This window comes from Enoplosus armatus, chromosome 1 (genome assembly GCF_043641665.1).
Source record: "Enoplosus armatus isolate fEnoArm2 chromosome 1, fEnoArm2.hap1, whole genome shotgun sequence".
Lineage (NCBI taxonomy): Eukaryota > Metazoa > Chordata > Actinopteri > Centrarchiformes > Enoplosidae > Enoplosus > Enoplosus armatus.
Genome location: NC_092180.1, coordinates 18,464,045 through 18,491,539, shown reverse-complemented (window position 1 = coordinate 18,491,539; position 27,495 = coordinate 18,464,045). Strand labels below are relative to the sequence as shown.

At 40.6% G+C, this 27,495-nt stretch overlaps 1 protein-coding gene across 1 annotated transcript in view; it reads right to left on the bottom strand.

Annotated features, from left to right (window-relative positions):
* The window catches only part of galnt2 (UDP-N-acetyl-alpha-D-galactosamine:polypeptide N-acetylgalactosaminyltransferase 2), a 45,293-nt gene that overhangs the window by 170 nt on the left and 17,628 nt on the right, over window positions 1-27,495 (bottom strand). Inside the window, exons 2-15 of the mRNA XM_070903076.1 lie at window positions 16,500-16,587; window positions 13,089-13,242; window positions 10,851-10,949; window positions 10,655-10,722; window positions 10,491-10,556; window positions 10,226-10,347; window positions 8,493-8,580; window positions 7,592-7,679; window positions 7,355-7,458; window positions 5,880-6,006; window positions 2,931-3,023; window positions 1,882-1,965; window positions 1,306-1,432; window positions 77-196 (exon numbers count right to left, since the gene is read on the bottom strand). Coding sequence (XP_070759177.1) covers window positions 77-196; window positions 1,306-1,432; window positions 1,882-1,965; window positions 2,931-3,023; window positions 5,880-6,006; window positions 7,355-7,458; window positions 7,592-7,679; window positions 8,493-8,580; window positions 10,226-10,347; window positions 10,491-10,556; window positions 10,655-10,722; window positions 10,851-10,949; window positions 13,089-13,242; window positions 16,500-16,587 — 1,428 coding nt within the window. The remainder of the gene's footprint in view (window positions 1-76; window positions 197-1,305; window positions 1,433-1,881; window positions 1,966-2,930; window positions 3,024-5,879; window positions 6,007-7,354; window positions 7,459-7,591; window positions 7,680-8,492; window positions 8,581-10,225; window positions 10,348-10,490; window positions 10,557-10,654; window positions 10,723-10,850; window positions 10,950-13,088; window positions 13,243-16,499; window positions 16,588-27,495) is intronic.

Below are 27,495 nucleotides of genomic sequence, written 5' to 3'. Positions count from 1 at the left end.
CAACGTCATGACATATAACTTGACTTTGATATTTGATCTGCGGTAAACCGATTAACATAGTCCAGAGTGTTTTTACCTGTCTGCTGTCGTTCTCTCGACAGCCTTGTAGTTTGATGAGGGAGCCAGCTGTTCTGTCCACCACAGTCAGACACAAGTCCATGTGCTTGACTGACTTGTCCTTGGTCAGGGCCCACTCCTTTACAAAAATAGATACATGTAAAAACATTAGTATAAACACACCCACACTGGTGGTTAGGGATGTTCTGAACAAACAATGATCCAAGTCTTTTTATATGGAGTATTGGCCAAATTTCATGTTTTATTTTATAACATAATAAAGAGTACATGTTGAAGTACTGAGCATTAAAAAAAACCTGCACCACAGCTTTTGTTTCTTTCTACTTTTTTTGTCCGTCTTTCTAACAAAGACATTTTTAGGTCCACTTACTTAACTAAAGAACAAAGAACTGGCATTAGATCAAATAACAAATGGCGTCTTCATCCGATTGAATGATCAAGTATGTCTTACATGAAATGTAAGACCAGTTCTGCCCTCTTTACATGAACAAATTAAAAGGAATGCTGTTGTTCTATTATGGTTTGTTCTGAACTGACTTGAACAATAGCAGCAATAGATAATAGAGGTGGGATTGAGTGACTGTGTGTTATATCATACTCTACAGTACAAGTGAGACAAAGTGTTATTGTTTAGCCAAAGCAGAAGTTCATTTCAAGCTGGAGTTGAGGCTGTAAAATTTGCTTTTAAAAATTAAATTTTTTTTTGCAATATTGCAAAATAATGAGGGTAAACCAGGCGTGTAAAGCCAATGGTCTTTAACACTGAGTGACATCAGTTTTCCCAGTAAGACCACCACACCTGTGATTCTATTTTAGGAATGAACTATTTGAGAAACTGCAGACACACACACACACACACACACACACACACGCACACATACCATACACCCTCCACATTCAAAGTGCTCCAAGACATTCACACTTCCTCCAAGAACAATGTTAAAATACTTCCATGTACAGATACTCTGTATGTAAGTTGAGGCTTCAGTATACATGTTAAGTTTGCAGCTGGACTGACATTTAGAAATTACCTATTCTATATCTAACATTTTTTTCTCTTTTTAGTTTAAAAACATTTCACATTCTGTAACATTTGACCTTCACAATTTGAAGCCTCTAACATTCCCCCTGTGCTCTCACCACCTCAGTGCCACCACCTGCCACCCAGGTGTCTTTAGAGCAAGGATTTGACAAGCTGACCTGTGTGTGTCGTCGTGGTAACGCTACCTGGTTTCCCCCAGCGTTGTGGCATTCATAGACGCCTACCACCCCGTCGGCAAAATGACCCAGGGTGTCCAGACAGTTTCCTCCCTGCTGCAAGGCTCCAAACGCTATGTCCTGGTGATCTGGGACCCTGAACACACACAAACACAGTGTTGTTAAACGGCATATTAATGGTATGTACTAAATCTATTGAAATATTTTAGTTTTATTAATCAATAGTGGAAAGAAAACCATGTTCTTCTAACAAATAGGACATTACAGCCCTTATGTTACTACATCTGAAAATGATTAATCTCATTCATGAAAGTGACAAATTGCAAACTTGCCAACATTTAATAATGTGCTTGAGTCCTAATTGCTAATAAAGGTTTGTCATTAGTGTCACCACAGTCATTTAAGAGTCTTAATAAAGTATAAAACATTAACACACAGGAGATCACACACTCTCCTGGCAGAGCTGTGGTTTCCTCGTAATACTACAGCTGCAATTCAGGTGAGAGGTTTCCCTACATGTTGTATAATATATTGTGTCATACCCTGTACCCTATCATATTACATAAAAAGCTCTCATTTTCTTACCGCAGTTCAGGGTAGACGTTCTCCAGGTACCACTTGAATGGCTTGCAGCCCAATCTCTTCTTCATCTCCATGCGACTCTGGATACTGTGAGAGAGAAAGAGACAAGAGAATTAGAGTGTGGATCACTTGTGCTTCTCAAAACGTTTCCCAACATTGATTGAATTATAGCCCTCCTCCTCTGCCAGCCTGTAAGGGCAGATAGTAGAGGCCGAGGGCACGTCTGAGGCTGCATCCTTTGAGGAAAATAACAGCTTAGGCTGGCACTGGAGGGAGATGCCCACAAGGTCACATAATAAGCATATTAATCTTCGTCTAGCTACACTGTATGAATGTGAGAATACTTATTGTTGTGTAGCCTATTCAGAGAAAAGTGTGAACAGGCATGAAGCCGCAGTCAGCTAATATGCAGAGAAAATGAAATCAAGAAAAACAGCAAAAAAAAACAAAAAACCCAACAATACAGTTACATAACAGAGAACTACCCCCTGGGATACTGGCCTTTCCTTCAAGAAAATCAAGCACAAGAGTCTACAGTCATGCTAGCGGCTTTGTGAGGAAAAAGTCAGGGGACCACAAAAGTAATTGGGATTCATCCTCTGGGAACCGTGAATGTACAAAATGTTGAGATGCCAATCAAGCCGACCGACATTGCCACCCTACTAAAACCTCTGTAACCAGCTTGTTTAATATCCATCTGCCCCTTTTTTTGTGGAGCTCTGCCATCTGATCCTTCCTCCTCTTTACCAATGCTGTTTGTGTCCATCATGTTCTTTTGCTCTGGCCTATGCTGTCATAATCCAACACTAATCCCTTCAGCACGTCAAATAATATGACAGTCTTTTGATCAGTTCAAATCAGGCACTGACTTTTTGCCCTCTGTAAAACACATTAACTGCCTCATGTCACTTCCATAGAAAGGGGTAACTGACTTCTTTTACAGCTGACATGCTGCTAATTGGAAATCCAATTAATATGCCCATTCATAATTTTATGATCTAGCTACATTATGCTGTCTAACTCCTTTAGGGCTCATACTTGGTGGTACTTACTTTCCGTATGGGACGTTTCTCGCTGAGGGGACAGCAGCATAGTAGAAGTTTTTATACTCATCCATCCACACCTCTGCTGCTCTCCTTGTGTTCCTGAGAGGGAGAGGACAGAAGAAAAATGAGGGAAGGGTGAGGGACAATGGGGAGAGGTGTGATGAAAGACAGGCAACATGAGACATCAGAAAAGGATGGAGAGGGACATAAAAACAGAGAGAGTGAGTGATGGAGGACAAGAGTGACAGAGTGAGACAGAGGGATGGAAAAACAGGGACAGAGACACAGACTTAGGATAAAGGCATGTGGCAGACTATATCAATGTTGCATGGGAGCTGTTCCCAGACATAACCAGTCATCTCCAAACTGGACATGGTGTGTGTGTGTGTGTGTGTGTGTGTGTGTGTGTGTGTGTGTGTGTGTGTGTGTGTGTGTGTGTGGTGTCCGAGACAAATGGCACTAGACAGACAAAAACATGCATACACTCCCTCTCCTGCTCTCACTTGTCAGTTTTTCATACATCTGTAGAGCCATAAGAGGGCACTGCTTAAACAGACAAATATGAATGTGTGTTTATTTTTCCAGTTACTGCATTCATTGGTCATTCATTCATTTCCATTTTTTTCTGATGATGTAACACAGTACTGCAGACCATGTGTCAGTCAGAGTAAAACACAACTTGCTCATATCTTCTTTCTAGAACAAGAGGTTTTCAAAGTCTGACGCTTGTGAGTGGAAAGACTGACAGACAGTCTTGTGATTCATTAAATATAGCCATTTTCTGTTCCAGATAGCTGCAGGACTTTCATCTGTGAATCTTCAAAGAAGCACTGTGAGGACCTTCATTGCATACTGGAAAAATAACTGACTACAGGGTTGCATTTAGTGTCAATTCTTACAAAGAAACCAGCGAGGAAACGGCATGTTGTAGCTCAGACAGGGTGGAGTGATACATCAACACAGTGCACTTCTCAGTTTCAAACACTCAGGAGTAGTTCTGAGATAACGAGGCACCTGAAGATCAAAGAACTCAAAATTCAGATGTTGGAGGTGACGCCAGATGCTGTTTTTCGCTATATGTATTTTTTACAATAACTATTTGCAGTGTGCAGCCAGCTTGCCCTATGGAGAAATCTTTATTTAATCCTGATCCACCTGCACCACAGCAACAGAGACAATGCACACCAAGGAACTTTATATGGGATCTAGACAGGCTTTTCTTAGCCATTGATTGTAAGTTGGTCCTGTCTCCACATGTCCAATATACGCAAGTTGGATATCTGGGAAATGCTACTCCCAGAACAATTATAAAGTCATCTAAGCAGACAAAACAGGTGCCGTCTCACAGCTCCCCAGGGTCACTGCCAGCAGACACAGGGAGAGTGTCTGGGGCTTTGTTCAGACTGAAGGGCGAGACGTTGAACTGAAGCAGCCTCAAAGCACAGAAGCTGTTCTGCATTGTGAGTCTCCATTGTTGAGGCTGATACATGAGAACACCACTGTACCCACCAATTAATAAATTATATCTTGAATTGTTGGAAAGGGTTACGCAACTACTTTTGAGACCGTGTTTCAGTTTTCCGTAACTGACAAAAACATATTGGGAATGTTGTTCACAGGAGTCCCATCCACAGAAAGCATTTTATATAATAAACTCTGAAACAGTCTGATTGATGTTCATATATATCCACTGGAGTCTTTTCTTTTTGGTTGTCATCCAGCTCAGGGTCCATTCACAGTTTATAAGAACTACCCCATTTTTAAGTATCATTAAGATGCCGCTGGTCTTTCCTTGTGCACTGTTGGATTAATTTCTACATCTTCAGCATCCCAGTTGGTTACAGCCACCAGAAAACATGTAGTCATTTTCATCTGCATAGAAGAGGCGTCACAATTATCACTCAGCCTCTCAGAATGACTGTTTCAGACGCCACCTAAAAAATAGTGATGAGCTGATTCCACAGAGACTCCCAGAGACTGTTGATCTATTATGCCCTTCATTTCTTGTTTTTTTCACAGCTATGACCAGAGAAACCACAGCCACTTCAAATTCCCTGTTATCTGCTTGTTGAAATTCTTAATCAGGGCCATGAGGGTTTGTTGGGCTCGTTTCCAGGGGTGGTTACTTGTGGTTGGAGACCGTTTCGAAGCAGAGATCCATATCTTTCTTTGTATCATGCTTCCTATTACTGATGTTCAGTGGTTATGTTGCCACATGTATCAGAGCCCTAAAGGGCAGCGCATGCAAAATCAGATCTTCTATATTAAACAACAGCATTCTTTCGAAATTTGAAGTCGATTTGCCCTGTGATTACTTTTTTATTGTTTTTTTTAATTGTTAGTGCTTGGTTTTAATTATCCAACACTGGTTTAATTCTCAGAGCTGTAGTAAAACTCAATAATGTATGTTCCACTGTTTACAACAGCGCTTGATACAAATGACAAGGGTACCAACATCTGAAATAATTTCAGTATAAAGAGACGACTAAAGAGCTTTGTATGGAGGGAAAGTAGTGAACTCAAATGAAAACATATTACCAAAGAAAATCAAGATTACTATATATCCCAAACAAGAAATATATTGACACATTGATATTAGATTAGATCATGACTTAATGGCTCATTGAAGGGAAGCACAAGATATCCAGTGTACACTAAACAAACTGGTAGGAATGTGGCATGAGTTAATGAGAAATATTGTTTTTCAGTAATTAAATGAATGAATGTGATGGGTGGAGCCTGGATAGTTAATGACACACGTTTTAGTGTGTGTGTGGAGATGTATTAATCATGTTGTGGGTCCGCATGACGTAAATCATTCAATTTTAGGGTGACTTATGGTAAGTCTCCAGGAAATTAATGTAAGTCAATGTGATGTCCTCTGAAGTGATAGAAAAAGACAGTGTGTGTGTGTGTGTGTGTGTGTGTGTGTGTGTGTGTGTGTGTGTGTTTTACCTTGCAAACACAGTCCCGCTGCCCCCAGGGAAGGTGTATGGATGCTGCTTTCTGAAGACGTGGCCAACTCTGCTGCAGGGGATGATCTCTAGACTGCCACCACACTGCCACACACGAAATGAGATCTCTGAAACACGCAAACACACACAGGTCAGACAGAAAAACATATTTCTTCATTTGTTCCAACACACTGTTTCTACAAAAAGTAAGTAAGAAGTCTTGTGTTGAAATTAACTCAGGACCTCATAGATGTTTTCACTGTGTGATGATAGTCAGTTTCCATCTCCAACACTGTCTGTATTTGAACAAGTGTTGTCTAAACGAGTAAACAAGTAAACCAGCATCTGAACTGTCAATCCAGTTCTGAATCACTGTGCCGTCTCAAGAGCATGAATCATTCTGTTTATTCTTAACAATTTCCCAACTGAATTCAGACAAAAGCAACAAGAGAGAGAGGACACACAGCTGTTATTATATCATTGTACTGTTTGAACATGATCTCTTTTGTGTACATTATGGTTATTTTCCCTCACATTATTATCACATTAACACTGCAATTTTCTAAGATCAACTGTAATCTGGAGGACTCTTTCATCCACATATGACCCCCAATTACTGAAGGATTTTCTGTTCTTCATCACGTTCTTGGCACAGAAACCGTAGATGAGCTCATGAGTTGATCACGTGAGACACATCACTGGTGCTACTTTAGAATCAAATCTCAAGAGAGAGTGCAGATTTTATAAGTGAGCAGAAATCTGTTGTTTTTCAAGCCAAAAGCACAGCACATATGATGGAAAGAAGTTACACATGTGAACCCGTTTAAAAGGAATAGTTTGACATTTTGGGAAATGTGCTTATCGGATTTCTTGCCGAGAGTTAAATGAGAAGATCTATACTCGTCTCATATCTGTATGTTAAATATGAAGCTACAGCCAGAAGTATCTTAGCTTAGCATAAAGAGAAGAAATAGTCCAGAACATAATGCCCCCCACAATAAGACCACAAACTGTTATTTTTACATTTTAGTTTTTGTTCAGAATAAATAATGATCTCTGGTATCAATCCTCTCATCTAACTCCCACAAGAAAACAAAAAGGCGCCTTTCCCAAAATGTCAAACTGTTTCTTTAACGCCTCTGGTAAAACTCCTGACACATCACACGTCTGTCAGCTTTAGAGAATGAGAGCGTTGGGGTGCAACACATGACAGCAGCGAAGTGTATTGATGGCAAATGTTGACAGTAGTTTTAGTTTATTTTCTCTACCTGCCACTTTCCTTTCCACTCTTAATCACACTCTATTTGTTTTTCTTTTTTGTTTCCTTCACTCACCAAGACTTTCTATTCCTCTGACAGTCATTATAGTGTCATATTTTCATCTTCAAACCACCATCATCTGTCTGCTGTGACTCTACTGACTTCATGCTCCACTGTGGCTCCACTGAATTTACATTTACACTGTAGTAGCACTTACCCAGGTTTTCTCCTCCCCACACATCCATCATCATGTCATACTTTCCCAGCAGCTCAAAGTATTCCTTATCCATGACAAATAGACCTCCTGCTATCATTGGAGTCCTGCAGGGGCAGAGAGAGAGAGAGAGAGGGCAGGTGGAAGGCTGAGGTTAGTAGTTGGAGTCATCTAGCAAACAAAAAGTGTAATCACTTGAGCGGATGCGTGAGTGCTTTTGTCTGAGAGCGTCGGTCTTACTTTATGGGGGCGATAGGGTTGCCTTGTCTGGCTCGTCTCTGATCCAGAGTCATGTAGTCCCATTTAAACACCAAGTTCCAGTCAAAACCTACCGACATAAACACACAGAGGACAAAAGAGAACAACAGCATTAGGACCATTAGTTGGGATTAAGTAGCAGTCTGGTTATATAATTAGATTTGGCAGGTTCAGATTAGTTGACTGGATACATCTGCAGTCGCCTGATTTCACATGTCTGTGTGTGTTCATGTGTCAGGAGAGAGAGTACAGCCCCTAAACCTGACAAGAGTAGATAGCATAGGATCCTGGAGTATGTACATAGCAAAATAAAGGAATATATATGTTTATGAATAAAGTAAAATTATATGAATTAAGGAATTAAACACACTAGATTATTATTTGTTTTCAGAAACTCTCCACATGTAGTTTAAATTTTTTCCTGCTATGAGTAGCTCCTCCATTTCATTGTGGGACAATAGTGTCCATCAACACCACACACAATAAGAAAGCAAATCTACTACATATACCGACATATTTAAGTGTACTAAATGTTGTCACTTTATCAGTATGAATGCACTACATACTCAAAATCCAGTTAGAGTTAGTATGCTGTGTTGTAGACACTGTTTATATCCAGCGAGTCGTTAGACTAAACATGCTGGTATACTCTTGGCAGAAGTGTTTGTCTTATGTGTGAGAAATAGCAACAGCAGCCTTAAGTGAAAACTGTTTATGAAATAGAGCACTGAACACCAAAACAACAGTCTTTAATGCTGCTAGTAACACAACAGCATTGTCATTGTCATAAAAACATAACTTACACACGGCCTTGTGTTCAAGCTGTACTCACTGAAGCACACAGGACATCACATGCGTGTTCCTCTCTACTTGTGTACTGTACCTCCTTTCAGGTCGGCAGAGGCTCCTACGTACTGGAAGTTGTCCATGTTGATGACATCTATGATGGGAGAAACTACTCTGGTCTTGTCCTGAGAAGGAAAGACAGACACAAAATAATTTAGAATGGGAATAACAGGAAATGTGGCTCATTAATAAATATTTTTGAGCAGAAGTAAATATTCCCCTCAACACCACTGATTCATGTTTTTAGTTGACATGCTATATTTAGTTTATCAGTGTGTTTATAAAGCACAACTGAAAGTAAAGCAGCTCTGTCTCTTCCACAGCAAATCAAACCCTGAGCTGAAACCCACGGAGCCACATCGCACAGTAGTTTAGAGAGAGGATTACTCAAAGGGCCAGCATGACAATAACGGAAACAAGCTTCCAGGTACTGACTGCGTTTATTTATTTTGGGCTGAGGCATTTTGATATGACACATGAGGTTTTCACCCACACAGACATTTTCCCTTCTTTCTTTTTTTTTTTGTGTGTGATGTATTATTCAGAAGTGCAACTCAAGCAAAGAAAAGAAAAGTCAATTACTTTGACAGCAAAATGTTTTAGATTTGGCTCAGAGCATTTATTAACTTGGGAATGACAAAACACCACGTTTGGGGGGGCTCAAACGCAGAAATTTTTCAGTCACTCCAGATAAATATTTAAAGAACGACCTCCATTTTACACACAGTGTCCCACTTCAGACTGTGATTACACGTTCCTCCTCAAGCCATGTTAATCTGTAATGGAATTCAGTTTATGTCAACTTTTACAGCTCACTTTGATTAGAAAAGAAGGAAACATGAACGTGTGAGAGGTCCGTCTTTTTAAATCAAATAAACCTGTTGTCTTGGATGGAAAACTGTATCTGTGTTCTGACACAAAACCTGCCCGTCATTGTGCCAAAACATTTACTGAATTTCTGGCTTGTCTTCTTACTGACTTTAACTTCACATTTCATTTCTTAAATAGAAAAAACAACTAAATGTGCGTATTTCTGAATTTCTGCAGAAATGTGAAAATGTGCTTTTATATGAAAGAATCCAAACATTCCTGTGTTATTGACGCAATGTCATGCGCGCCTCATTTTTCACATGATTGCTAACATGACACTGACTGACTATCAGCTCCAGGCCTGCAGCTTTGTAGCTGACGCTGACCTCTGACCCTCTATGTGAAAGATTCCCCTACAGAAATGAACAAAATTATCACTTGTGAAGCGATTTTGAGTTCTGAAATACATTACACTTATACAATTCATTTAAAGCAATTACAATGGAGTTAAGGTGTAATATATACACAACTATAAAGTGCACAAACCCTGCTGGTGGTGAGAGAGTATACCAAAAACAGTAAAACTGTATTGGTTGCAATAAAATAACAGTAATATATTGATGCTATAAACAGCTGAACACTGTTGTACTTTACCATCACTGTCACTTTTAAAAGACGCCTGACAACTTTTTAATTTCAAGCTGTTTTTAGAGAAAGAAGGAGGTCAAGTGTTGAGCTGCTGAACAGGGTGTGTTGTTGACTGTTCAGACGACACTGATTAACCTTTGAGCCACACCAATCTCTAACATTACAACATAAAAATGTCCTTTCATTGTTTTTCTGGTTGGACAATTTCTTTGTATGTTTATTCGAGTGTGCGCATAATTATAATAATATACTGTATTAATGCATAAAGGTGTGTCCATATATATATGTGTGTGTGTGTGTGTGTGTGTGTACCTCAGCTACTCTCTCCAGTAGCGGCTCTAGCCAGTGGTCATTACATTCACAGTGAGAGTCCAAGAAGGTGAGGACTGGTGCCGTGGCGGCGTCTGCACCACGAACCCTCGAACGCATCAGTCCTGAGGGAAACATCAGTTACAGAAACACACCTAAATCACAAAAACATATTTTCGCCCCCAAACATAAACATGAGATAAATAATTGCATTCACAAAACAGCACTTTTTGTGGGCATAAAAATGCAAAAACTTTCTTCTAATTACCTTCTCTGCGGTCGTTTCTCAACACGCGCACTTTTTCAATCTTCCCCAGCAGCGCTCCGTCCTCCGCTGAAACACACACAAAGCAGGTGCCACACAGATTATACACACATTAAATATGAATTTACACACCGATCTTACTAGGTGTGTTTGCGTGCGTTACTCACGGTTATCACTGTAGTCGTCAACCAGAATGATCTCTTTGACCAAGTGAGAGGGACTTTTCTTCAGAACACTAAACAGAGAGAGACAGGAAGATAATAAGTATTAAAAAAAAAGAGAGAGAGAATTTCAGCCTAATAATCAAAATCAAAAACGTTTTGTTTTTTTTAAAAGTGGGCAGCACACACACCATTCACCTACCTGACCACAGTCCTCAGCAGAGCAGAGCGAGCTTCATTGTGGAAGGTGATGACGACGCTGGAGGCCGGCAGGTCTGACTTCCATTGTTTATGTCTGCAGCTACACACACAGGAAACCACACAAATAAGGAATAAGAAGACAGGAAAAATACAAAGCGACTAAAGCAGAAATGCTTACATGAGTACAAATGCTCAAACACTCCTACGCACATAAGCGGCACAGCTGAATGTGTGAGCAAAGCTGCGAGCTGGAACCGCTCCCTGAACAGACTCTGAATACATGAACGCAATAAACACACACACACACACACACGCACACGCACACGCACACACACACGCACACGCACACGCACACACAGAGTAATGCGCTACTGAAACTGGGATTGAAAGTTGGGTTTTGCAGACTCCCATGATCTTGTGTGTGTGTGTGTGTGTGTGTGTGTGTGTGTGTGTGTGGGTGTGTGTCCAACAGAGACAAATCCCAACCCCGACTTAAAAGTGAGGAACATGGGTCATGAGGAACACTACATGAGCCGAGGAGCCAAGGAGAGGATGAGGAGGAGAAAACAGGACAACTTCTTTCCCACCTAACACTACTGTTAAATCCTGTTGTAATGTCCTGTATATCATATATATACAGATCACATGAAAAGATGTTTGTGTATTTACTGTATGTCTAGATGTGTAGAATAGGGCGTAGAAAGAATCCACCTGTCTCAAGACATTAACTTTTGCCCACGATTTAAAAAGACTCTTACTGCCAACAGAGAGGTTTTCTCTAAGTTGGCTTTGGAAGCTTAAACACACACCAGATTGACGCGCTGTCATTGAATTGTCTGTGTGCATGATGTGAGCGGTCCTTTTGTACCAGAGCAGCATTGGCTTTAAAAGCACGGAGAAAGTCAATATGCAGCTGCATCAGTCTTGAATTGATTGACAAGCAAAAAATTAAAAAAAATTAAAAATTGGCATGTATGTGTGTTATATAGCTGAAGAATAAACCTGCAGGTCCTTTTGATCTTGTTGAAAGCACTGATGAAGCGGCCCTGGCCTGAAAAAACTGGACTGGGCTCTTTTTTTCTGGATAACCTTCAGTGCTGCTGCATGCTGTGCAAATGACACATCACAGCCAGATCCATAGGAAACACATCCCTGCTCTTTTAATAGGCTAATGGCTCTAGCTGTCTAAGTTAGGTCAATATATCAGTGAGGCCAGACCACTGCCTTTATAAAAAGAGTCTTTGAATCACTGTGTACATCTAGACCGACGCTGCTGAAACCACTGACCTACTGTGATGACCCACTGTTTTCAGCGTTTTCCCATCTTTGTGTCTGAAGTTGATTTAAACTTAAAAATCATTGGGCCTCATGCAAGAACATTTTCATATTCCTTTTCTAAACCTCTCGTACATCAGGTTTTGAACTTGTAAGCAAGTTCAGCATTACTTTAAAAATGTTCACAATGTACCAGAAACTAGAAACAGGAATGAAACTGCTAATAATCCTCCTGCTGAAACACTCATCAGCATTTATTTGCCAAAAAGACAAAAAAAAAGGTATTGCATTAAAACAAAAAAAAGAAAGTAATTACTTTAAACGCCCTAAAACATATCCTTGAGATGAAACACTCCATAATGCTCTTGTCGCCTCAGGTTGCAGGTGCAGCCAGAAAACAAAGGCCTCCGACAGTGAGGAGATGTTATTACTCAGCATCCTGTTTGGCTCAACAGGTGAGGCCACAATCAACAGCTGTAATGTTTACAACCTCAACATTTACATCATTTAAGATCCATGTGAACCCTTTAACACTGCACATTGTTTAGTTGTAGGTCTTAATGTCGAAACGTTTGTGTACTTCACTTCAATGTACTGTATATAAAATGTTTTATTATCTATTATTATTAAGCTGGCTAAAACATGATATTATTCTAATAAAAAGGGATCCAACAGATATTGTGCCATGATTCTATTTTTTGTCTCCTTGTCCATTTAACAAGCAGAACAATCGACAGCCATTAGCAGACAGTGAATAGTGCGTGTCTACTCTGCTGCTACTTCCTGGTTTTCATCAGATAGACCACAATAGAGGGAGTTTCCAAGAGATCTTATCCAGTCTGGTACCAATTAGTCAAATAGACAGACAGCATGCGAACACACAATCACTGCAACTACACATGCAACAATAAAAAACAAGAAGAGGAACAGGATCAGCTACTTGATGCTCTTTAGAGATACATACTGGTCATGTCTCGTGTCAGGCACAGCTCTGTCCATGCGGAGTTTGTCACTCTCCACCTGGTTGAACTTGTTCCGGGCGTAAGGATCCTGACCCGGTCGTACCACCGTGGCTCCAACGTACAGATCCTGGTCAAAATCCTGCCAGCGCACCTTACCTGGACACACACACAAACATGTTAAGCACACAGCTAATAAACGTTCATAGAAGTTGTCTTGTTTGTGTGTGATTTGACTGAGGCGACGGGTGGAAAGATGGAGAGGAAAGCTCAAAAACATTAAAAGATTTCACATATGCTAAAATAGAATCCGGACTCCATGAGCACTACATGGTCTTTCGGGAAAAGCAAACAGAGTGCTGAACAAAAACACACAGCTATATCATGTTAATGGGACTGATTTATACATCTTTTTAGCCGGTATTGTTAAATTGGTGCAAATTATGATGTGGATAAAGAGCAAACAGGGTGGGAAAAAGGTAATTTCCAATTTCTAAACACTAAACCACCAGAGAACTAATTGCATGACCGGGTTTTAATACGAAACACATTCTCGATGCGACTCTCTGGTGGCGGCTTTTATTTTTGGATATGCTCTGTTTATTTAACATGTATTTCACCGAAGACGAAGTTTAAACCCTCACAAAGGCTGAAAATGTATTTAAGGAATGAATGCGATTATACATCAGTGGGAATATAAAATGTAGGCAGCAGCCTGGCTGACGCAAGACTCCTTCACGACTGACAGGAAGGAAACCGCGCTGCTTCAAGCTGCTGCCTGACCAGGCGGCAACATGGCACTGAGGAAAGCTGACATGGGATTTATGCTGCTTATATGCAGAACAGAATTTAGAAGAAAAGGCCACTTTACTTTAGCAAAGCTGGAAAACATAGAAGAACATTTATTATGAACTGCACAGAGTAAGAAAAAACAATCCTACTGTCATTTACTGCAGCCAGTAAATATAATAAATATAAGTTTGGAAAACATATTAAAGATTATCAAACCTACACACTCAGAGCACGTTGTGTCTGTCTGACCAGATTACCGAGATCATTGCGCACTAAACAGAGAAAGTTGTCATGTTTAATTTCACAGTTTATCACTGACTACTGAGACACACACACGAATAATAATGCAACTAATTAGCCGAGTGCAGCTGCTATGCTAATGACTTGTGTTAAGCATATGGCAGTGTGAGATTACACTATTTCTCAGTATGGATGAGCGTGTGCATGACAGGCACAGACAGACAGACAGAGAGAAACGGAGCCCGGCGAGGAAAGAACCAGCGAGAGTGTGTGTGTGTGTGTGTGTGTGTGTGTGTGTGTGTGTGTGTGTGTGTGTGTGTGTGCCAACATGTGTGTGTCTACCCTGACAGCATGTGAAAGTGTCTGGCATGCTAATTAGCTAAAGCTTGCGATGATCTGCCTGCGACTGTAGACGCTGCTGCATGTGTCACAGTGTGCGATGTCCTTGCTGATATCTCCATTTAGTGGCAGCGAGTAATTAATGTAGTGAAATTAAACGCTTCAACTTCTAACTTCGCGAGTCTTCGGCTCAGACTTTGACAATCGTTATCCTACAGTCTCTCTTTCAATCCTCCTGTTTTCTTTGTGCGCTGAACTCACTCAAAGCAGATTAACTGTCCACTTTCTCACTGGGATTACTCATTCAGCCGACACTTTTCCAAAACTCTCTCAGGCCAATTCAGCAGGTACACCCATCCAGACCCAGCTGGTGGTTTTGCTGCTTTAAGCCCTCTGAGTCTGTACTGGTGAATGGTGTGGTCTGTTGGTTTGAACGGTTTTCACTCTCGTCACCGAGCTGTTTCCGCCCACAGCTGCTGACTGCTTGTTTTTGTTTGTTGCAACGTTTTCTGGAAATCCCTTGACTCTGTCGTGTTTCTAGCTGATGGTAACTGGCAGAGCCTCGATCTGTACTGAACCACCAACCCTCCGCCTACCAGCTCAGAGAACACACACACACAACACACACAACACACACAACACACACAACACACACACACACACACACACACACACACACACACACACACACACACACACACACACACACACACAGTATGGGGGATAAAGAAAATAAAATTCAGTTTCAGCCCTAAACACAACATCCATTTGCTGCCTTTTACCGGGGCTTTCAATCGCATCCGACAGTCTTCATCAGCAAAGAGAGTTCGCTCTGATATATAGTTATCAGAGTTACAGGGGTAGAAGACCATCCTCGAACAGAGACAAGAGTTATGTCAGGATGTTGATGTTTACCTTAGATGTCAATATCGTTCATGATTCAGGTGAAAATAAATTAAACTTGGTGTATTATCACGTTTTAAATGTTTTATAATGAACACAGAGCCGGACACACTTATTCATGTGACTATTTAAATTAGAAATACACTTCTGAACATCCTGAACTTCTTACTCCTTCCCTCTCCTGCCACAGTCATTCATGACTTTATCATCCATCTTCTTCATCATCCATTATCCTTTACTCTCCCAGTCTCCATCCTCTCTCCATCTCCCCTTCCCTCTCTTCCTTTTACACCACTTTCCCTCCTTCTCCTCTTCTTGTGTGTGATGTTGTGATACGCCGCCATTGTTGTAATCGTGTAAAGTCACCCTGAAGTTGAAATGCCCCCACTTCAACATTCAAATAGGATTCTGTTTTCACTGCTGGATCAGATAAGATAAGAGTGTGTGTTCGAGCTTTCGCAGGTCACGGGCTTGTGAAGGAGGGGCGGCGGCTTTGAGTAAAGGCTGCAGATGAGAGCTGAATGAGAAATTGCTGCTCAGATACCCTGCTGTGACTTCTCTGCTCCGCTCTACACTGTTGGACTCTGAAACAATGGTTCAGACGGGGTGGAGACGCATAGCTGGGTTTGCGGCGAGATTAAAATGGATCCTTGAATTATTTTGGATAAATTTGCAGCTCCAACATATGAAGATTGTATCAAACTGCCGGCTGTATTACATCTTCTCTTCTTTCGCTGTGGTTATTTAGACATGGCAAGGTTAAGGAGGCTGAGGATGGTTTTGTTCTGCTGGTAATAAAACTACGCCACTGTTTTACCACACTTCAAAAAGGACATGGTTTTGGTTGTGGGAACATGATGTGGAATACTTTCTGGATACATGACTGTGGTGTACAGTGTCTGCCATGCACATGCTTTACAGCTGGGACGTATTTGTCCTGCCTCTTCCTGTAGTACAATCATGACCACAAACAATGAAATATTGAACTCCCTCCACATCCTGAGGGAGATCCTGGTCAAATGTCCTGATTTTGAATATGACTAAAGATTTATTTAACAGCTTAGTGTTTTTGTTGAGACACAAAACACATGAGTTCCTTCACAGTGTGGCTGTAGTGCATGATGGGTAGTGAAGTTTCTTACCTGGCGGCAGAGTCTCCAGGCTGTGAGTCTTGTCGTCGGAGCTGTGAGCTTTGCTCCTACTGGATGAGTCACTGGAGCCCCAATCATCCTGAAACAAACAAAACACATCACACACACATACAAATTAGCGTGGAAGATTCACACGACTTGAACATTTTTTTGGCTCGACTCTTTTTCGTAGCTTGAAGAAAACTAGTCTAACTACATAACTATGTAGTCATAATTCTCCTCCCCTTCCGCTATTTTCTGACACTATTTTGCAAGGGCACCATTGCTACATCCTGGGCTTAGCGCCGCTCAAGACGAATGTGATCTGTTTAAAAAAATACAAACAAGTCACAGCATTATTTTTCCCCCTATACCAGAATGATAATGGGTTCAGCAGACCTTTCTCCAAAAACAAAGCGTGGAGACTAGAAGAAAACAAACATGATGGAAACTTGCTGTGTGTGCTTTAAGATAAGTCCTGGTTGTTTCATTTCGTAAGAATGAAAACAATAATTAACCACGATGACGGTTAGTTTGAATTCAGTCAAATGAGAAACTGACTCTTCAGACCGAGAAAATGTAAACGGAAAGCAAATCTCACAGTAACGTTTGACTGAACCACTGCTGAACCATTTAACTTCATATATTACGTTTATTGAACATAACTCCATCAGCTTTACAAGTCTACAACTTTTTAACTCACATTTTTAAAAGGCAGCAGGGGAGCTTATGTTTTTAAGTTGAGCCAGCTTAAACTGTGTTACAGTGCAGGAGAAATGAGAAGAAAGACAATGAGTGAACTCACAAAGTCTTATAGTCTTGATTCGGACACGATAAGCACAGCTCAACCTGCTACGACTTTTATTCCATTTTATTCCAAACTCAACAGACAAAAATACAATTTTGAGCACTTCATCCAGTAAAACCTTCAACTGATGAGACCAAATTCATAGTAACCACTCAGGTTAAGTCCATTTAGACACCAGGATGTCCAGCAAGCATGACTGTATCAATATAAGATGTTGAACAATCAAAACTGTCTTTTAGCGAAGCACTCAATGAATAAATCAATTCATATACTTGTCTCATCCCATTCAATCATCACTTATCGACTTCATCAGTGCATTGGGGAACTGTCATATTCATGCCCTCACCATTTACACAAATGGACAGATGATCGAGCCGTCCCTCCTTGTATCCATGTCCGTTACCATTAAAACCCACTGGATCAATACACTGGGAGGCACAGTAATTAGCACCATTCACTCCCTGTCCAGACCTTTGCCCTTGACTTTAGAAAACCATTGTCCGACCATCTTATTTGTTCTGTAGCTCCATTTCACCTTCAGCCTCTCCAAAATGCTTTATTGATCTGTTTTCTTGACTGCTTCAGGACGACCAATGACAGTGTGACGCTAGAGACCACCACAAGCATTTTTCAAACGTTTCTGCTCCTGAGAGAAGTGGTGAAGGGTAGAAAAAGTCAAAGTTTTTTATGCATTTGCATTTCTAGCAGCAAACTAACTGATGTCGTTATCTGTCATTTCACTCTGTGCCAGCGTTTCCATTAATCTGCCGTGGACACTGTGTCAATCTGTTCTAAAACTATACCCATTTTTCAGCGACTGAAATAAGATTAGACCATCTAACACCCACAACTACTAAAAAAAAAATCCTACATAAAATCAATTTCTATAAGTGTTCACGACAGCTGAGAGTGTGTGCGCAGTCAGATGGTAATGCTCAGTGTAGGATGAAAACCAAAGCTGGCAGTATACTCGCTACAGAAATACAGTTTGACAGGTTCAGAGGGAAAAAATCAGGACACATTTTCAGGTAAAATAAAGCTCCAAATTGGCTTCCGACATTTACTTCGTTGGGCTGTTTTGTCTTACTGACATTTTACGGTCAACTCTTCAAACTGAAATGTTTCAAGGCTCTGCATTTTGAGCTGGTTACAAAATCTCCCACCATTATGGCTAATCAAGAAGAGATTATAAACCAGAGGAACCGCTTTCCCTCTTCAGTCTCCTTTTGTTTTCACTGCTTTTGACAGTCAGTAAACATGCAGCGAGCATATTTCACTGTGTTGTGAGTTTGTCAAGTTTTATAGGCTAATGTAAGTAAAACAACACCACAACACGATTATCAGACCTTTGAGCCACAGACAGACACCTAATGAAGTCAGCTCAAGTGTGTATCACACACAGCTCAGCAAAAATAGACCTGGTCAAAGTGTACAAAGACATCGAGGAGGGCCAGGCTAGATCTGTACCTTTATGCTGCACGCGCACGCACGCACGCACGTATGTACACACACACACACACACACACACACACACACACACACACACACACACACCTTCCAACAGCACTTTATAGACCAGGCCTGCAGCCCTGAAACAACAACAGACAGTCACGACCGAAAAGCCCTTAAAAAATTCATGGTTTCATCATCCGACTTTTCAATGAGGCCAAAGTTGTGTTAAATATATGATCCAGCCATTAACTCTGTGGAACAAACATCGCATGCTGTTTTTAAGTGTGTCACAGCTGTAAAGCGCAGGTGTAACTAATGTTGTAACGTTAACAATAACAAGTCATGCCACTGAGCCAGCATGTACAGGCCTTTTTCACAGCACACGCTTTGCATGTAGCAGGAAAAGCACACGTGATTCTAATGATATTAACAAAGTGTCCCAGTAAGTCATGACAGTGTGACAGTGAGTCAGCATGAACAACACCAGGACCCGGAAATTGAAGCAGCTAAATAGAATTCAGCCATTGTTAAACTCATTATTCACATCTGTGCTTTTGCTACTGTTACATGTCAAAATGTCTTCCATGAAAAAGGCCTATATTAGCAACACGTTTGACAAGTCAGAATGTCCTCTGTGTCAAAGGTCTATTTGAAGCATGTCAGCCAAATGTGAGCACCGCATCATATGCATTCACAAGCTAATAGCAGAAGCCATAATAATGTCATATTCTGTCTAAGATTATTGGTATTTAGCTCAACAACCTAAACACAGTATGACTCCAACCTGCTGACAGTCTACCAAAAGGCTTTTGATAGGTCTGATTGCCTGAGCAGCTGCTCTCGATTTACAATTAGTTCATAAAAAGACCATTTAAATGCCAGACAGTTGGCTGAACAAGCAACTTAAAGCAAACAAAAACACAAGGATATTGCTGACAGCCTGTTGAATATCTACTAGTTCACTGCTGAGTGCTCAGAGACTTGGCTCTCTCTCACATCAAAACAAAGTGAAGCGCTGCTTCCTGCGGTAAATGCACCACTTACTCTTCTGCTTTTTCGTGACTGCACAGATTTACATCACTTAAGTATGTTAAAAATGTTCATATTCTATTTGGGAATTAAAAGTCCCACGCCTTCGTACGCCTTGCAAATCCTCATGAAGAGCTAGTGTAGTGCTGGGGGCAGATCTGCAGGTAATTCTTCTTGCTGTGCTTGTAAATGCCAAATATTTATTTTATGACTGCAGTTCAAGGTTCCACGTTTACTTGTTTTAACTGCAGAAATTCATCATATTACTTTTTTTTAATGGACACACGTGAGGAGAAGAAGATGACAGAAGGGGAAATGAGAGGCAGCAAAGAGACGAACAGAGAAACAAGAAATGGGAAATGGGAAACTTAACATCACAAAAAAAGGGAAAAGAAGAGTGAATTGGAGAAAAGTAATGGGAGAGAAAGCACAGTGCTCCAGCTGGAAACCACCGCTGTGATTTATGGGAATTGCAGTCCGTCACAGATTGCACCAAGACAGAAAGCATTAGGAGATGATGAGAACAATGCAGTGCTTTAAGGACGAGTACTCAAGATTTATCAACAAATGATTGCTATAAATATGACTTATCACTGACTGAAACATGATTTAAACGGGTAAGTAGAGAGCAGATGTTGGAGAGCTATTTTTATAACTCACAGGAATGGCTTTAAGAACCTCTTAGTGAAAATGGCCCCAGCCTGTATCCGCCTCTCCTCTAAACACAAACATGATTGATTGAAACTGCACACACAGAAAGACAAGAAACACCTCAGTGTCCCTGCTAAAGCCAGAGATATTAGAAACAGAATAAAAGCACACCTTTTGACCGACTGTTAATTAACCCCTTAACATCCACTTTAAAAAAATCATCTTATTCCACTCTGTTGGACAGTATCATATACATTCTGTATCACTTTCTTCTTACTCTTAATTGAAGATATATGATGTTTACATATTGTCATCATCAAACCCAAAACTCCGTGTTTTTCCTGCAACATTTCATCAAACTGAAATACTCTGGGTTCTCCACTCGAATATAAAACAATGTTCTGTGAGTTTGAACCAAGTTTTGCTGCATAGCCGGAGTTTGTAATGACCGAGGTCAGTGATGTTTTAAGAAATAGTTTACTTTGGAAATTATACTTATTCGTTTTCTATCAGAGAGTTAAATGAGAAAATCCATACCACTTTCATGCCAGTATGGCAAGCTTAGCTTAGAAGAAAGTAAACAGGGGGAAACAGCTAGCCTGGCTCTGCCAAAAGGTAAGAAAATCCACCGACTAGCGAGCTTTAAAAAGGTGCTGGCAGATTTGTTACTTTTGAACAGAGCCAGGCTAGCTGTTTCCCCGTTTCCAGTTTTTGCGCTAAGCTAAGCTAGTCGTAGCTTTATATGTACCGTACAGACAAGAGAGTAGTATTGGTCTTCACATTTAATTCTCGTGAATAAGCATGTAGTTCCCAAAATGTAAATGTACTCCTTTAAGAGGCTGCAGTTTCTATATCAGTTTGGTTTGTAGCATTTTAAACTACCATCACAGAGTTTCTTCTTTTCGGGCTAATTTTTTTTTACATTTTTGCCCTCTTTAGTCCTCCCCTGTCTGCATCTTTCTCCGGCTTTTTATCTCTCCCTCCATCTTTCTGTCTTTCACATCTTTTTGTCTCATTTAATCTTTCTCGTCTGCTGTGTTACTTTGGCAGCAGTTTTCTTAGTCTGCCATCTGACAGATGGTCATGACACATAGAGGCAAAAAGACACACACACGCTGAATTTCAAACAACACACACACACCTCATTCAGAGGAGGACATTTGATTTGTCACTGTCACTGTGGTGTAAAGCCAGTTTCTGTGCAGCTCTCTGGTCAGTGAGAGAAGAGCTGAGAGAAGATAATGTTGAATTAAATTTGAAAATACTTTACACTGGTTATGATGCCTTCTGTCACTTTATAAAAGGCATGTAAGGGGTGGTTTAAATGTGAGGTACAGCTCCTTTTTGTTTTTCTTGGTTATCTTTTAGACTTGTTTCATCTGTGTTTTTAGGATTTTTCCTGTGGCGGTTGGTTTGTTTTCCTAGTTTGAGCCACCTAACAACTCCTGTGGGTGTCCGCGTCCCTGCGGTGGGTGATTATTTCTGTGCTTTGTTGTTGGTTCATGTAGGGCAGCATCAAGCATCTAACTGCACACAGTGCAATAAAGATTTTATATTCATTAAGAGAAGGAGGACAATTTGGGAGCTTTTTGTACCATGCAGCAACATTTGCGCATTGCAAAACAATTACGACAAACTCGTGAGTCTACGCTGCTGTAAACTTGCAACAAGAGGGAGTCATGGCGGAGAGGAAGAAACGGTCCAAAGCGTGACTTCATTTCATGACAAAAGATGACAACAGTGCTTGTTGTAATGTCTGTAAAGGTTAAATATCTTATGTTATGTTATAATAACATTACCGCCACACTTAGCTGATTTTGTTTTTTTTGAGTAAAAAAACCTTAACGAAAACAAATGCTGTACAAATATTCTCCCATTTCATATATAATATATATGAAATATATTTCATAGTCAGTTTTATATTTGTTTTCAAAGTTATGTCCTTTTAAGAAAAGAAGAATTGTAATTTATTTTAACATTATCAAAAGGTTATTAGGCAAACATGCTGTCAGAAAACCGGTCCCAGTTGAGAACCGGTTCCAAATTAAACAGCGGTTAAACTGTGGAGCTTTTGCACACCTGTGTCACCTGCATGCCTTTTTTCTACTCTGTTTCTACACTGTGTTCAGACTCGGAGATAATAAAACCTGTGTAGGTATACTTTTTTCCCCCACACAGAAATCATGAATCAATAAGGGAATCGATAAAGAATCAGACCAATAACCAGGATCGATAATGGCATTGGTATCCATCCCTGAAAAAAGGCCAGTAAGAAAATGACTCCTTGACAGGTCATGAGCAACAATCTCACAATGTGACAAAGTACATGCAGAAAGTCAAAGCACCTGGAGTCAACTAACTATGAACACACACTGAGGCACAACGAATTTCAATATGCAGTTTCCAGTCAAATGTTAAAAGAAGAACAAATTTGAGCCCAATTTCTATCTTCTATTTTACAGCTGATTGTATTGAACGCGTCTCTGGCTCTTCATGTGAAGAGTACCGCTCCTCTTCACCTTTCCTCCAAGCAGTTTCTAAAAGATGTTCTATAAGATTCCAGTTAAAAAGGCAAAAAACATGAGATCAATTATTTTTTTTAGGAGCAATTAGCAGTCCTAATGAACATTTTTTCTCTGCCAACTGGGAGATGTGCACAACAGAGCTCTCACACCTGCTTCTCTGATAATGGTAATGACTTTAAGCCCCCAACAGGTGTCAGTTCATGTTTGTGTATGTGGGGGTTTGTGAGCTCACATGCATTAGTGTGTCAGTCTGTTTATACGCATGGTTATCTGTCTGCGAGTGAATATGTGTGTGTGTGTGTGTGTGTGTGTGTGTGTTTGTTCTAGTCTTGGTCAAGCCTCTAATAGTCAGAGTATAATCCAAAGTAATCTGATCACATCTACTGATAGATTAACTCAGATGGGAGCCAAGAGTTAACCAACACACACACGCAATCGCAGAGCACTCTCCTCTGTGTTTTTTGCTCATATACATGGATGAAGTCAAACACAGTGTTAGTCAATGTTAGTAATATAGTTAGTATAGATAGTTGATATATTTTTCCTGGACCCAAGTTAATATGGGACTTTTTCTCAGCAATAAATTCAAACTCAAGCCAAAACTTCAGTGTAAATCCAGATTAAACCATGTTTCTGATACAACAAGCAGTGCTGATGATTTGCTCTGTAGGCTTAATTCATCACAAAACCTTTCCAAGAGATAACAGTAGAGAAGTGCAGCGGGGAGAGGTAATGAAACACAGTGATGGACAGCAGCACACAGTGATGATACAATATGCTGCTGAAGGTTGTCATTACTGACAGCCTTGCTTAAATTAAATTTGTTACTCTGTTTTGTTATTATACTATTATACCTTGTATTGGTTGTACGCCCAGGGACTGCTGAAATTATCTTGAAAACAGGTCTGCTTCTGTTTTTCAACTGTGAAAGGTCCCTGCTAAACACAAGAAATGAGGGACTAGATTAAACTGATTTATTTCTAAACGAGACAAAGAGTTTACAGCCACGACAGCAGTCTTGTGAGGCTGTACTTGTGCTAACGTCAGCATGCTAACATGCTCACAATGAAAAAGTAGGTATAATGTTTACCATGTTCAGCATCTTAGTTTAAAGTGTTAGCATGATAATTAGCACTAAACACAGGCTGTATTCGGAGCTGCCTACTACATACTACTGACAAATGCAGTATGCAGTATACACATACTGTACAGGTTCTCCTCAGATACAGGATATAGAACATGGTCAGGGTGCTACGCTTTTCATAGTAGTATGCAGCATGAAACTGTCGAATCAATTTATTTTGCAGTATGCCCGGCCAGGCTTAGCTGGTTTCCGGTTTTTATGTCACCCACAGGGCGACACACAGCAGTCACAGATTAGAGAAAATGTCCTTCAAGTGAACGGCTCAGGTTCAAGTCCTTGTGACAGTCAGCATCTGTCCTGCTGAAGTGTCCTTAAGCAAGACACTGAATCCAGATCAGCGCCCGGCATAGTGCAGCTGAGCCTGACCTTTGACCTCCTTGAGGAGAGAAAAGAGAAATGTCCCCACAGGGATTCAAAGCGACACCACAAAAATATCATGGAGCTCTGGTTGTTCCAGAGGGAATCAAACCACAGTCTTCCTGGATATATAAGACAGAGTTTTCAAAATAAAACCATCCTTTTACTTTTACCACCACTCTAAATGAGTGGAATAATAAACAGTCGCGTATAACCAGCCTGTCTAATCAGATAAACATCACAAATGTCAAAAGGATGATTTCACCCAAAACCTGGTGTGAGGCTGCTTTCAACTTCGTCAGACTCGACCTGGAAATGAACTCGCCCTGTTGCCACACTTCAAGAAACAGAAAGAAAGACTAATAGGAGACATTTAAGAAAATGAAACAGAATTATTCAAAAAGACCGCAGAAACCCAACTTTTCCCAATCAGCTTCTCCTAATTTGCCTAATCTTCACATTTCATGAAAAGCAGTAAAAAAAGCAAACCCGCTCCAGGGATTTTTTTGCAGTTCCTGTACTTTGAAGTTCTTATAGTTTACAGTGCAGGCCTGTGTAGATGTGAATGAGTGTCACACGGCCATTCACAAGAAACAAAGAGCGCTGTGTGTGCTAGAAGACAACTAACTAAGTTGGAAAACATAAAATTGGATTGCAACCCACCATCTCTGCCTCCAGTGCAATCCCCCAGCCCCAATATATTAGCAGGGAAACAGAATTAGGGACATGGTATGTATTTTGTACAAAAATGTGACATCTTCATCTGAGAGACTGAATGCGTTCACACTGCGACCGTGTTAATATCCCTGATTCAGGCTCCCTGCAGTGATGCTGTCCTCTCCGGCTCGCACTGCAAGTTGTTTATCCAGGAGAAGAAAGAATCTAGATTTTTTTCCCCTCCTCTTTAATCACAACACTGTATCCTCAGGCCACACACACACACACACACACACACACACACACACACACACACACACACACACACACACACACACACACACACACACACACACACACACACACACACACACACACACACACACACACACACACACACACACACACACACACACACACACACTCTCTCTTCTGGCAGTAGTTCAACATGAAAGGATGAAAGGAGTGAAGAACAAAAAAAAAGCTTGTTGCTGAGAGCAACTCTTAAAAAACAGCCATAACTGGGATGTCATTACACACAGGAGGGGATCGAGGTTAGATGACGAAGGAGGATGCAGACGGAGGGTTTTGGCATTTGCGGCCATTCTGTTTTGTCTCCTAGCAGAGCTTTCCAGCGATACGGTGTTGAAGTTCAACCTGCTGCAACGAACTGTTTATGTGCCTCTGCAGCAGCAAACTTTGAAATAAAACTGTCAAATCACACATGACTGAACTTTTAACCTGCGTACACCCCCTCTTTCCAATTTCTCCTACCTTCATTTCATTTTAATGCATCTCATCTCCCTTCTCCTCCTCCTTCGTCATGTGGTGGCATCTCCTCCCGTCTCCTCTCCCCTCACTGATTCTCCCTCTGCTTCTCCCCTCCACTGATCAGCCTTCATCTCATATTTTTTACTCTCCTATTTCTTCCTCGTCATGAAGTTAACATTTTGAATTTAAGTCGGTTATTTTCTCAGTCCTGCATTACCCGAGCTGGAGAGAAAAAAAAAAATGAATAGTCCATCATCACGTTAAAAAATGATGCCTGGAAAACTCTCAGCATCTTGTTCAAAGCTCACACATCAAAAATGTACAATCTCATTTTACCATATGGTCCAATAGCTAAAAGGACTGCAAGTGAGACACCATGATGCTGCGGGTTAAAGCCGCTTTTCAGGAACTCTGTTTGAGACTCCGCTAGAGCTCTGAATTTTTTAATTTATCTAACTACTCTTGCTAAATACTGCTGAAGGGAAATATTATAGTGGAACATTTTGTACATGGCTGATTCCACTCTTGCCATTGCTGGTTGGCAGACATACAAGAACATCCCTGAGATACAGAGAGGAAATTTCTCAAGCCTCTGCAAGTCACCTCAACATTTAAGAAAATGTTAAGACCAGGGATTAATCCAGAGTTTGATACATCAAACTAAACACCTCAACTGCAAACAATATCAAAATCACATTATTTTCTTTTGAGGCTGTAAGAAATCACATTTAAACACTTTTCTGTGTTACTTGCGACTCCTCCAGAGGAAACAAATTATTAAAATACAGTTGACATTTTAGGTGATGTATGTGTGGTTTCTTCAGTGAATTAGTTACAAAGTTTACAAAGAGCCTCTTAATAGAAAAAGAAACCAACTGTCTCTCCGTCATCTGCTCCTCTTTGTGGGATGAACTGGCACATTTGTCTACAAACTTATTTCTGCACATGCAAATGTATAAAAAAAACTGAACAATGCACGGCACTGCCATCGAGCAGTAATTAAGCTGTCAAATAAACTCTTATGACTTAGCAGGCAGCCTGTTTACTTCAGCTCAATGAAATGTGTATAATTAAAAAATAGAAATACAAAACCAAAAATTCAGTATGAAGGAGGACGCACAGAATAAGGACAGGGAGAGAGAATAAATCTGCCCGGGTTTCACCCAGTACTGTAACAGACAGAGAGTGAGGCTGTTCAGTCAACCATCCCTGGATAAAACACAGCACTGCTCTCTGTCTGTCTGTCTCTCTCTCTCTCTGACATCTAATAAGGCATGACAGAGAGGGAAAGTTATCCAAAACATCACTGAAGTGTCAGAAGTGTGTCAGACTATCTCTCTCTCTCTCTCTAATCACACACACGCTGATGCATGTAGGAAATGCCTGCTCTGCTTCAAAGGCGCTCATTATGCTGTGTATAACTTTAAAACAATGTCTCTCCATAACGAAACCTCTATAGAAGAGAGGAAGAGGAGAGAGGGGGGGAGCAGAGAGAACGAGAGGACCGAACAACAAAAAGAGAGGAGCTGTTTGTAAAATCCACAAGACTTCAACCCTGAAGCCGACTTCACTCGGTTGAGAATTCAGACTTCACTGAGCAAACTGTGATAAGTC